The sequence below is a fragment of the Halichoerus grypus genome, chromosome X, assembly GCF_964656455.1.
Source record: "Halichoerus grypus chromosome X, mHalGry1.hap1.1, whole genome shotgun sequence".
NCBI classification, from domain to species: Eukaryota; Metazoa; Chordata; class Mammalia; order Carnivora; family Phocidae; genus Halichoerus; species Halichoerus grypus.
In genome coordinates, this window is record NC_135727.1 from 70,207,644 (window position 1) to 70,220,754 (window position 13,111).

A 13,111-nucleotide genomic window follows, 5' to 3' on the forward strand; every position below is an offset into this window, starting at 1 on the left:
CTCAATTTCACAGAACACAAAATACGTCAACCATATTAAGGGCAAATCATTCATTTATTGTTTAAAGATCGCAAGACAACATCTGGATTTCTGTAGCACAATTTAAATGTTTTACTTTTTTGATAAAGCAGAGTATAATAGAAAAAACAATTAGTTTCCAGTAATATCTATATCTCTATTCAGAATTAAATCTTCCACAGACATGTTACCTGGAAACAAAAGCCTATTACAATAAGCAAAGCTTCAACCAGAGCGGCTACTTTTCGTGCCAGGAAAAAAAGTTCATCCCTATAGGAGGAATGATGTGCTATGTAAGATGGCTGTAGGGTCACAGCCTTGAGGGCACTGGAAGTCTATTCTCCTATTCCACAGTAAGTAGTTTGGTGAATTTCAAACATCAGTTTATCTGCAACCATGCTGGCAACCTTTGACTGGTAGTTCAATCGGGTAAAAAATAAATTAAATCCCTAAACTGATGTTTCTTGATTTACATTGTTAAAAGGTACACAGTTCATTAACATGTAATTCTGGCAAGAATTACATTTGAGACTCCTTGCTCCGATTTTGGTTAACAGTAAGAATCTTTCAGAAATTCAAGTTCTTATTAATCAATAATTTGTCAGCTAGGATACATTCAGGCATCAGCTGCAACTACAGAATAGGTGCACTGCCTCAGCGCTTTGGAAAGACATAATCTAGAACACTACTAGCAGACAAAAAATTATCTGTTACTGGATAGCGTTAAGTACAGTACAGCAACACAAAACATATATTCATATGTTGGCTTGTTTAAGCCTCAAGCCCTCGATCCTTTGTCGAAATTCAATAATTTTATTCCTATGGGTTTTAATACCAAGAACTCAAGCTCCAGGAGGGCTAAAGTCTAATTTGTACTCCAAACCAAGTAGCAAAGCCGTTTGCTACCACTGAGGCTGATCCGTACAGACTTCAAGACCAAGTCCAGAAGACAGTTATTATATAATACCCAAGAAGGTCTGAAAAATAATTACTCATTTACATAGCTGGTCCTTCAGAGCTTTTTACCTCTAACATGTTTTTTGATGAAAGTTATTTAATGTATTGAAGATAACTGTGACTTACTGATCAAATACATGAATACTTATACTTACCTGGGATTTCATTTCTGCTGAAAGAAATAGGAAGAACAGGACTCACTTAAAAAAAAAAAAAAAACTTGAGAAAGGAAGGTAAAAATCTTATCACACACTATCACTTTTGGAAGCAGCATAGAGGGGCAGTCAAAGGTAAAACACTGGTGAAATAGGTCAAAACTAGGCCCAAAAAAATCTATATTATTATCATCAATGACAGTACCACAACTACGCCCTGCATAATTAATAATCACTCCTAAGAATTTTCATTTGGCACCAGATGATGTGTTCAAGAGAAACACTCTGGGATATTTAAAATCAGACTTCGTTTTGTTAGCTGAGTTACAGGAGAAACTTTAAAGTAGGGGAAGGGAAGAGAAGGAAATGGGAAACGGACCAGAAAAAAATTTTGAGTCATCATCTAAACCAACAAAGCACTGATAGCTCCAAACATTAGGTCAGACACTAAAACGACTGATATAGGCTCAAGTGGTTTATAAAACCTATAAAAAGACTACACCAGCAAAGTCCCCATTAATCTGTAGAGTTCAGAAACTAAAACAAGGAGCAACATTTTAGCTTAAAACCTTATCTCAAGAGAATCATATACACTTCACATGAATAAAAATACCTGAAACCAAACATTTTTAAAAGCTCCAATACCCAAAATATAAAGAAAAAAATTCAGAAGACTCAATCAATCCATGGAATCACAAAACGGCTGGACAATCTATATCTCCCCTCCACACTAACCATCCCATGGAAGACCAAGGGAGATCAGACCTTCCAGACCTATGCACCACCTGGTTGCTGCAAAATTCTGTGGAGATTCCTTGTGGAACAGCAGTTTCCCATCTCTTGTGTCTCTCCCTATCATGCAGGAAGCAAGTCTGGCTGTGCTATTCTATTATCGTTTGTCACCCATCTGCAACATGATACCGTACAGATAAGTAAAAAGTACGTTATCTAGTTCCCTTTCCCCAGAAGGTTGAGGCTCAGGTATAGGGGCATTCTCCTGTGCATACAGTATTTAGGCCGACTCAGTGACTTCAACAGGCTTAATCATGTGATCAGGTTTGTTGCCAGCTGCGTAGTGCTCCCACATCTGTAGATAGAGCCGCTCTAGTTCCATTGTGTATTGTTTGGTGTTGAACAGAGGGCTAGATATTCTCTGCTTCCAGACTTTGCCACGAATTTTCTTCAGGCTAGGTAACAAAACAAAAAAGAACCAAGTTTACAAATCAGAGCAGAAAAACTCAGAACTAGCCCCTCACAAATTCCCGGTCACCTTTGTGGTAAAATACATGACTGGACTTCACAGGTTTCTCTTCCGACTGGCCAACCTGACCTCAATGCTGAACAAGAAGGGTCACATATAATGCTGACACTTATAATCAAGGTCGCCTCCACGTCCTCTGAAAATATTCAGTTCTTTCCTAAAGAAGTATATCCACGAGATCCCATGCCTTCTCCATTTCAGCTCACTTCTACCTTTAAAAGAACGAACTGGGGGCACCTGGGTGGCTCAGTTGGTTGGGCGACTGCCTTCGGCTCGGGTCATGATCCTGGAATCCCAGGCTCGAGTCCCGCATTGGGCTCCCTGCTCGGCAGGGAGTCTGCTTCTCCCTCTGACCCTCCCCCTTCTCATGCTCTATCTCATTCTCTCTCTCAAATAAATAAAATCTTTAAATAAAAGAAAGAAAGAAAGAAAGAATTGGCGGGCGCCTGGGTGGCTCAGTCGGTTAAGCGTCTGCCTTCAGCTCAGGTCATGATCCCGGGGTCCTGGGATCGAGCCCCGCGTCGGGCTCCCTGCTCGGCGGGGAGTCTGCTTCTCCCTTTCCCTCTGCCTCTGCCCCTGGCTTGTGCTCTCTCTCTCAAATAAATAAATAAAATCTTAATAAATAAATAAATAAGCAGAAGAATTGGCAGTCACATGTATCTATTCCTATGTACTACCAGTGGGAATGTACACTGCTTACCCTTTTCGTAAGCGATTTAGCAATGTGTGTGTTAAGAAACTTAAATGTTCACAACCCTCTGATCAGTAACGCTTTTAAATCTATTCAAAAGGAAAGAGAGTTGCAGGCAAACCTGGCCATGCACAGATGTTCACTGAGGCATCATTTACAATAGCTAAGGCACGAATGTAAGATGAAGTATTCAGTTTATGAATATTTTAATGAAATAGGAAAAATACCCCAGGGGATATGAAACGTACTACGTCTACTGCCATAATTTTCCACTTACACGTGAATTACTTATTTAGATATTAACAAAAAGTGTTCCCGGTATCACCAAGACCATGGTTCTGTTCAAAATAGGGAAAAGCAATTAATTCTTCTGGGAACAGAGGGGGAAAGACTGCTCAATTCCTCTTCTGAATATATAATTTGTCATGAGATTCTTCTTCTATGGAGAGAATTACTACTTTAGAGCGAGAAGCTGGAACACTCCTGTGCATTTTTGAAAAGCAATAAAAAAAGTTTGAACATTTGTTGTGACAGAACTAGTAAAATGGCTACACATTATGTGGGCCTCAACCCAACCATGACCGGATTAATGCTACCTTCCAAATAAACGTTACTTCTGTGCTCTATTTTTCCAAGTTCTCTATGTCAACGGGAGAATGGTTGAACTGTGGTACATCCATACAATGAAATACTACTCAGCAATAAAAAAAAGAATGAAGTACTGATATAAGCCAACATCATGGATAAATCTCACAACATTATACTAAGTGAAAAAAACCTTTAGAGTGCATACTGTATGGTTTGTATAACGTTCTAGAAAGGCAAAACTAAGTTATGGGGAAAAAAATTTACAACAGTGGTAGTTGTCCTGACGGTTGGTGTGGAGGACGAACTGAGAAGGAACATGAAGGAACTTTCTAGAATGATGAGAATGTTTCTATATACTGCTACAGGGTTTGGGTTATAAAGGTAGGTCTCAAAACTCAAATTTAAGATTTGTGCCTTCCACTGTATATAAATTCTGTCTCCAAAATAAATAAATATTAAACTCTAGTTAACGATGTCCATTCTGAAGTACTCAGGAGTACGGATGTCTGCAATTTACTGCAAAATGTATCAAATAAGATGGATTGCTAGATGGATAAAGGGATAAATAGACGGACAGATATGTCATAAAGCAAGGATAGTGAAGTGTTAGTGGTAAAATCTAGGCAGTAGATACAGAAGTGTTATAAGATTGAAAATTTTTATAACAAAATGTTGGGGGGGGAAGTATTGTAGGAAATCAACTAAGCTCCAAAAAAATTTTTTAAATACACTAAAATATTTACTGTAGTTATCTCTGGAATGATGGGACACAAACCTTAATTTTTTTAATGGCTGAGCTCAAAATTTTCACTCATTCTTCTTAGATGTATATGATGTTCAATGGAGAAAATTTTGAAAATAATAAATGCTGAACATTTTCTGAATGCTTACCAAAAACTTTTGTTAAGTGCTTTACATGGAACACCTTTTTTAATCCTCACATCTCTGCAAGGTAGGTACTATCATTCATCCCCATTTTACAGATGGAAAAAGCAAGGCACAGAGACTAACTTGCCCAAAGTCACAAAGCTTGTAAGTGGGAGAGCGTGGATTCAAACCCCCAGGCAGTCTGACTCTCTAGAATATGCTACTTCTCAGAAAAACACAAAGAAAAAAATCACCCCTAACACCCAAAGAAAAGCCTCATTTAAGAGATAAACACTACTTCATTGTATGGCTAAAGCATTGCTTATCTAAGCACCACCCCTCTAATTCCCACCCACTTAGGGCACTGAAGTTATGCTGGTTTTTTTTCCTTTGCTCCAGTGAAGCTGTAGTACCCTAACAGGGTCAAAGGTCTGGCTGTTTTCTTTAAGGCTCTTATAACTTGGAGGAAGGGTTGTACCAATTTACTCACTGTCTGAAAGGTATGAAAAGGCCAGTACCTCAATGCTCCCTCATCACTGGTATCACACTAAAAATATTTTATTTTCTAGGCAAATAATGGCTATACCACAATGTTATTTTATATTTACATTTCTACTACAGAGGTTGAAACTTTTTCTTATTAACCATTTGTATTTCTACTTCAGTGAGTTGTCTGTTCATTTATTTCCGTGTTTAGTTTCCTTTTAAGGAATTTAAGATGTGAATATTCTTCGGTCTTTATATAGCCAAGCTGTATCTTTGACATAGAAACAAAGATTTTCTTTCCCTCTTTGCTTGCCTTTTAATTTTCTTGATTCACTTTTATTCAGCCATTTACTCTTTACACAGTCACACCTATTGGTCACGGCATTTATGGAAGTTTAGAAAGTTCTCTCATCTAGAGATCATACAACTAAATCACTTATTTCATATTATCCTTACTTATGATTTCATTTTGTAACATCTATATTCTCTCCAATTTTCCTTATCTATCTCCTTTACCATAAAATTTGTTCATAGAAAAGTTTACTTACTATTCTAGGTCAGTTCCCAGTTTCACAGCTATGTCTTCATATTCTTGTCTATTTTTAGCAATAAGCTCAAGACAACCTAAACAAGTGAGCTGGGAAGCTGCAACTCGAGAAGCAAGAGTCTCTCCTGCAATAAAAAAAGAGAGAACAAACTGGACATCTGAGAATGTAAATAGCACAGTTATTAATGTTATTTATGCTAAGTACCCACACAATGCAGATGAGAAGAATGGAGCAGAGTGCTCAGACTTGAACAAAGCTCATTATCCTATCACCTTGCCCTAAGTGCCGCTTCTAGTACCACATAATTTCACCTAAAAAATGTTTCCCCCAAAGCAGGTTTTAAAAAGAACAAGGAAGATTCCAATGATTTATGAGCAACTCACCTGGCATAGTCACCATGGGTGTTCCTGCCCAGAGTACATCCATCCCTGTGGTGTGTCCATTACAGAGGGGAGTGTCCAGGCAGACATCAGCCAGCTGGCCTCTCCTGACATGTTCCTCTTTAGGAGCAACAGGTGAGAATATGATACGGTTCTGGGGAAGGCCCATGTTTTGCGCGTACTGTTGAATATTTGGTTCTCCTACGGCTGGAAACCGCAACAGCCACAGCACACTGTTGGGAACACGCTTCAGAATCTAAAACAGGGAAAATAAAAGAGTAATTTTTAATAGCAGCTCTGCCCCTCTCAAGAAAGGCTCCCATATGGGGCGCCTGGGTGGCTCAGTTGGTTAAGCGACTGCCTTCGGCTCAGGTCATGACCTCAGGGTCCTGGGATCGAGCCCCGCATCGGGCTCCCTGCTCAGCGGGAAGCCTGCTTCTCCCCTTCCCACTCCCCCTGCTTGTGTTCCCTCTCTCGCTGTGTCTCTCTCTGTCAAATAAATAAATAAAATCTTTAAAAAAAAAAAAAAAAAAAAGAAAGGCTCCCATAGAGCTCTAATAATTCTACCAGTCTATTCTTGTCACCCAGATAGCAGCCTACTGTGAACTTTGTCTTTCCCTCATAGATGACTTAGATCAACTCAATTATAGGTGCCTGTTCTGCTTAGCGGTCCCCAGAGCTCAAAGAAAGAGAAGACTGACGTAAGACACAAAACAAGTTACTAATTGGCAAAATCTGAGGCAGCCGTGTCCTGTGGGAATCGTTACTGACGGTGGTTTTTGTCGATGAGCGAGAAATTTTCCATTTCAATTTTTAAATCCCCCAGCATGACACAACAAATAAGGTTAGCTCACACTCGCCTGACTTTATGTGCCTAATCAAGATCAGGTGTCAGCAGACTTTCTGTAAAGGACCAGAGAACAAGTATTTTTGGCTTTGTAACCACATGGACTCTGTCATAACTGCTCAATTCTGCCCTTGCCACTGGAAAACAACCATAGACAGTATGTAAACAAGTAGGCATGACTGTGTGTATAAAATTTACAAAAACAGGCAGTGTGCCAGATTTGGTCCATAGGCCGCAGTTTTGCCAAGCCCTGGTTTAGATCTACATCTATTCAGTGTTACCACACAAGTTTACCATCCCTTCCCGGAAAGGCATGAGAACAGATGAATTTCAGAATCCGGGATACTTCAGATTTTTAAAAAACAGTACAGCGCATATATATCATCTAGCACTCTCAGCAGCAAATCCCTGTAAACACACACATTAGTACCTCTGCTTTGAAATGTAGGAATATTCATACTGAATGGAATAGATAAAAGACCAAAAGACAGCCTAACATCAGTTCAGGTAGTTTTGCCACCAAATCAATTTGCCACAAACTTCTGAAAAAAAGCTTTTGATATTTGGGCTTTTTTGAACACTGGGAAGTAAAGGTGAAGGGATAGTAAGCCTGTACATCTCCTTCCTCTTCCACCCATACTTCTCCTTCAAAAAAAAAAAAACCCAAAAAAATACAAAAAGAAAAACCCCACCCCAATATGGAAAAGAAAATCAACCAAGAATTCTCTCTATTTTAGCCCAATGGAGTAAGAGCCAGTTATGGATAGTCAAGTTTAGAACTTTCAGAGGTCCTGCTTATTATGCAAACTGGTCCGATGAACCAACTGAGAGGTAATGGCATAAACCGATTCCTTCATGATTACAACTCTACAGTATTGCAAGACTGTTACACACTGGGTGGATGTGGACGTGATGCTTTTGCTATCAGTTTAGGCCAGGGTTTGGCAAATATAACCTGTAAGCCAAATCTGGCATGTTGCCTGTTTCGGTAAGTAAAACTTTACTGGAACACACATCTATACTCCTACGTTTACAAATTGTCTATGGTGTTTGCCTGCTCCAGTGGCAGAGTTAAGCAAATGTGACAGAGTATGGACTGCAAAACCAAAAATGTTTACCATCTGGCCCTTGAAGAAAAAGTTTGCTGATCCCTGGTTTTGAATACATAAATTAAAAAGGTTCATAACATGATATTTAGACACTGGAAGCAAGAAATCCAAAATGGCTGAAAAATCTACTACTCTTTTGTAGAAATGAGCACAACAGCTCCTGAATGGGGGTGGAGGGCAGCCTCAGCAAGACGGTCTACATAATCTCTACCAGTCTTTAGACATAAATAACGAATCTACCCATACTCACATTTGCCCACATCTGCAAAGTGGAAGGGTCTATTTTGTACAACTGATTAAAATTACAGTACACAATGGCATCTTCTGGTAACCCATACTGAGAACGTGTGGTTACGATAATGGTACGAGGAACCTCCTCTCCAGTGGCAGCTTTATTGTTGATCTGGAACACAAAAAACAATATGGTGTTTATATTTAAAGTCAGCAGCATCTGACATTTTTGAACTAATAAAGAATCCTTAGGGTGCCTGGGTGGCTCAGTCAGTTGGGCGTCTGACTCCTGGTCTCAACTCAGGTTGTGATCTAGGGGTTGTGGGATCAAGTCCTGCGTCAGGCTCCACGGCTAGCTGAGTCTGCTTGAGGATTTTTTCTCTCTCCCTCTGCCCCTCCCCCCACTTGCTCACACACAAGCGCTCTCTCTCTCTCTCAAATAACTAAATCTTAAAAAAAAAAAAAATCCTTAAGATGCCAAATAGTATAGCCATTAAAAGTCACGTCATTTGAACTATGAGAAAATATTCATGACATATTAAGTTAAAAAACGGAAAAATGTTACAGCATTAACTTAATGGTGGTGGGGGGGGGGGAGACTCCACCTTGAAACTTACCACTCAAGCCAAAAAGTTCTTTTTATTTTTTTAAAGATTTTATTTATTTGAGAGAGAGAGAATGAGAGAGAGAGAGCACATGAGAGGGGGGAGGGTCAGAGGACGAAGCAGACTCCCCGCCAAGCAGGGAGCCCGATGCGGGACTCGATCCAGGGACTGCAGGATCATGACCGGAGCCGAAGGCAGCTGCTCAACCAACTGAGCCACCCAGGTGTCCAAGCCAAAAAGTTCTTTTTAAAACCCTATTAATCCAACATCAAGCTTTTGCTCATTTTTTAATGAATGAAATGGCCTTTTCTAAATCACACCCCACCCTTGAAGGCTAAACTTAAATTATTCCTCCAAACGATCTCTACTGCATCTCCTCTCACATTGATCACCACTATTTTTAAGTATCTACGGACACAATCAATTATAGTCTTACCTTGCAATTCCCATACATCTGGGTACTGCCTTAAATTGTTACGTAACTCTTCCAGGTATGTACAGACATTTCATATGTTTGGGCATTGTGTTCTACACTCAAAATTCTTTGTCCCTGTGTATTTCAAGAACTATATATATACCGTTTTTTTTCTTAAGTCAAACATGTCTGTCCTATTTCAAATGACAGTTAATCAAAGATTAAGAAAAAACACACCACTTGTCTTTTAAGCCCAATACACATTGTAACTGATTACTATTAATTCCTTTACCTTAACAGGAGCTGGCTGAGAGAAAAGAGTTCATTCTGAGCACCCTTGGTATAAACTTACACAACTAAAACTGTTAACTCTTAAGAGAGAGATCCTTGCCTTGTAATCTCGACAGAACTACATATTCACTTACTTCAATATGCAATATATATTTATTGAACACATACTACATTACTGTGGCTAAGACATGGACCCTAAAGTAATTCAATTCAGCAGAGAATACACAAACACAGGGAATTAGAACATGCTGTGCTGGATGTAAAATACATCCCAGATATTATAGAAGCAGAAAAGACAGGCACCAACAGAACAGGAAAGGCGAGATTAGTGATAAGGACAGGAATGGATTCCTCGAGGAGCTGTCTGAACTGGAAAGTCTTAAAAGGGAGTAAGATTTAACTAGGGAAAGAATGAGTTACAGAAGTAAGAAACTGTATGAAGTCTACAGATAATTCACAGTTGATAAGAGGAAAGCCACAGGCAAGGAATAAGAACCTATTGTTAGGGGCGCCTGGGTGGCTCAGCCGTTAAGCGTCTGCCTTCGGCTCAGGTCATGATCTCAGGGTCCTGGGATCAAGCCCCGCATCGGGCTCCCGGCTCTGCGAGAAGCCTGCTTCTCCCTCTCCCGCTCCCCCTGCTTGTGTTCCCTCTCTGTCTCTCTCTCTGTCAAATAAATTCTTTAAAAAAAAAAAAACATACTGTTAACCCAGTAGACCCTCATTAAGTGACCTACTGGCTGAATCCAAGAGACTTTTAAAATAAGACAAATCTATGTAAGATGCCAATTTCCACCGAACTCATTTCCTCAGCTATAAAACAGGGATAATAGACTTACACCTCCTGCAGTTATTATGGAGCACACCACCAGTCCCAGGGTATCCCAGCCAAATGAATACTTGGTGGTACGTATTATGCTCTATTATTCTCTTCTCACCTGGGTAGTTGCTAGTCCATTGCTAATACTGAATCCATTAATTGTTATCTGAATTTGCCCTCTGTTAATCATCTCGATAACTGCTTCTGCAATAGTATTCATAGGAATAACAGGCATATTAAGAGCTGTATTACTGCTGTCCCCACTGTCTCCACCATCAGGACACTTCATCTTTAAGAAAAAAATGACAAAATGTATCATTAGGGAAAAGATCCCAAATGCAGATAACTTTGTTTCAATGACAATATTGATCAGGTTCTGACCTTGACAATTTTCACATCCGGCAGACTATCAAGAAATGCTTTGAGGTCGATGCCATTAAGAACAATCCGATTGTCATAGATGTGGCCATTGGACTTAAAATCGATGACTGCTTTTTTCTAATCAAAAAAAAAAAAGTTTGAGACAAATCTTTCAGGATGCATAGGGACAATAGCAAGGAAATAAATGACTACAGTTCTTCGCCATGTCCACATAGCACTGTTTTTCTACCTACCTTCAAGTGAGGGAACATATTAGCATGATCACCAATAAAGAAAGTATGGGGCATATAAGCCAGTTTCTCGGAATACTGCTCAGCAACTTCAGCTGGAGAAGTTTCCTGATCCGTGATGATATAATCCATGAAAAGCGCACCACTAGTCCCAGGGTATCCCAGCCACATCGCCTATAAAAAAAAAAAAAAAAAATCAGGCCAAAACCTAAAAATTTTCATCAGAAGAGTTCAAAATTAATTAAATAAACAAACTAGGAGGGTTGACTTCTTTAGCCAAGAGGAATGACGTAGTATTTCAGACTAACCTTTTTAAGTGTTTAACATTTTTCTAATTTACAAGACCAAACAACTGTTTGCACTCAACTATGAAATGCGTATCTCTATACACATGTACCTGTGGGCATTGTGTTTTACACTCAAAATTCTCTGTCCCTGTACATTTCAAGAACTATACTTTTTTTCTTAAGTCAAGCATGTCTGCCCTATTGTTTCAAATGCCAGGTAACCAGAGGGGGGTGGGGAATCACTGTCTTTTTAGCTCAGTAAACACTGTGAGCAATTACTATTAATTCCTTTACCTGAATAGGAGCAGGCCTGAGAGCAAAGAGTTCATTCCGAGCACCCTTGGTATAACCATTCATATTTACAAGGATGTGTATACCATCCTGATGGATGCGATCAGCTGCTTTTCCATTGCATGGAATCTATGGAATAAAAAAAAAAATAAGAACTCACTATGTATAACCTCAAACTAATTCAATTAGTTTTAATGGCATCAAATAGAATTCAGAGTCACAGGTGCATAACATGATAAGAACACAAATTACATTAATGTAGCATAAAAATATGGTTAAGTGCCATTAAAATGGGCCCAAAACATTACAGAAACAGAATACACAGGAAGGAGAGTTTACTTCTAGATTGAACGTATGAATAACAAGGCTTCAGGGGCGCCTGGGTGGCTCAGTCGTTGAGCGTCTGCCTTCGGCTCAGGTCATGATCCCAGGGTCCTGGGATCGAGCCCCACAACACAGATGAACCCTGCTCAGCCGGAAGCCTGCTCCCCCTCCCACTCCCCCTGCTTGTGTTCCCTCTCTCACTGTGTCTCTCTCTGTCAAATAAATAAATAAAATCTTTTAAAAAAAAAAAACAAAAACAAGGCTTCATAGAGGAGTTGGCATTTGAAATGGGCCTTCAAAGATGGAGAAGAGCTTGAGGCAGTTGGACAGAATAGAATCTCAATAGAGAACAGTACAAATAAAGAACCAGAGTGAAGTGCACGGTAGATTTTAAAAATGGTGAATAGATCACTTCTATTTGGTACAAGGTACGTATGAGGACAAATGGTGGGTGAAAAGTATTGGCAAACAAGACTGTGCTCAGACTTAAGACTGTGAAGGCGGGGGCGCCTGGGTGGCTCAGTCAGTTAAGCGTCCGACTCGATTTCGGCTCAGGTCACGATCTCAGGGTCATGAGAGCGAGCCCTGTGTCGGGCTCCACACTCAGCGCAGAGTCTGCTTAAGATTCTCTCCCTCTGCCTCTCCCCCGCAACACACACACACACTCAAGCCCTCTCTCCCTAAAATAAATATTAAAAATAAAAAAGACTGTGAGGGCCACGCTGAAGAGTTTAGACTCCAGTCAATAAGCAGTGGGTCCCTGAACGTCTCAGAAGTGGAGGGCAGTATGCTTCCTGATCACAAAGAGTCCAAACCCTGTATCAAAAATGGTTAACTATACTCCCAAAGCAACAGCTACATTGCCAAAGATGTTGGTACATACTATTTATTAAATGACAAGGATCTCACAACCCTTCTGCTGGAACTTCAATGATTCATGTATCAATTACTAGATACATCACATACATTGCATATCCCTTTTAGTCACCAAAGTGGCCCACAGAATCTATAAAGAAAAACCTCTAGACTCAGCAAATTAATTCCTCCACAGGTTTCAATCTTAATTTATCATAAAATTTATGCTCCTAGAAATAGCAACAGAACAAGTACAGAAATAAAGATAACCAAAGGCAAAGGCCCACACACACAGATGAACCATGATGAAGAACCCTAGTTCCTCTATTTTCTTTAAATAACCTATTTATTCCTCTTCCTAGCCAGCACTTCCTAGAAGAGTTTTATGTCCAAGCACAAATAGACCCCATTTCGATTTCATCTGCAACGTCAGCACAATCCACGCTGATTATAAATGTAAATGATCAGGGAAATAAG

At 39.7% G+C, this 13,111-nt stretch overlaps 1 protein-coding gene across 2 annotated transcripts in view; it reads right to left on the reverse strand.

Annotated features, from left to right (window-relative positions):
• Positions 1–35: 35 nt before the first annotated feature.
• Positions 36–13,111, reverse strand: part of OGT (O-linked N-acetylglucosamine (GlcNAc) transferase) — a 34,348-nt gene continuing 21,272 nt past the window's right edge. For both annotated transcript variants that reach the window (XM_078065487.1, XM_078065486.1), the window contains exons 15-22: positions 11,459–11,584; positions 10,881–11,051; positions 10,648–10,764; positions 10,385–10,555; positions 8,158–8,310; positions 5,955–6,207; positions 5,572–5,695; positions 36–2,317 (exon numbers count right to left, since the gene is read on the reverse strand). In XM_078065487.1, the coding sequence (XP_077921613.1) occupies positions 2,143–2,317; positions 5,572–5,695; positions 5,955–6,207; positions 8,158–8,310; positions 10,385–10,555; positions 10,648–10,764; positions 10,881–11,051; positions 11,459–11,584 (1,290 nt within the window). In that variant the 3' untranslated portion in view covers positions 36–2,142. The remainder of the gene's footprint in view (positions 2,318–5,571; positions 5,696–5,954; positions 6,208–8,157; positions 8,311–10,384; positions 10,556–10,647; positions 10,765–10,880; positions 11,052–11,458; positions 11,585–13,111) is intronic.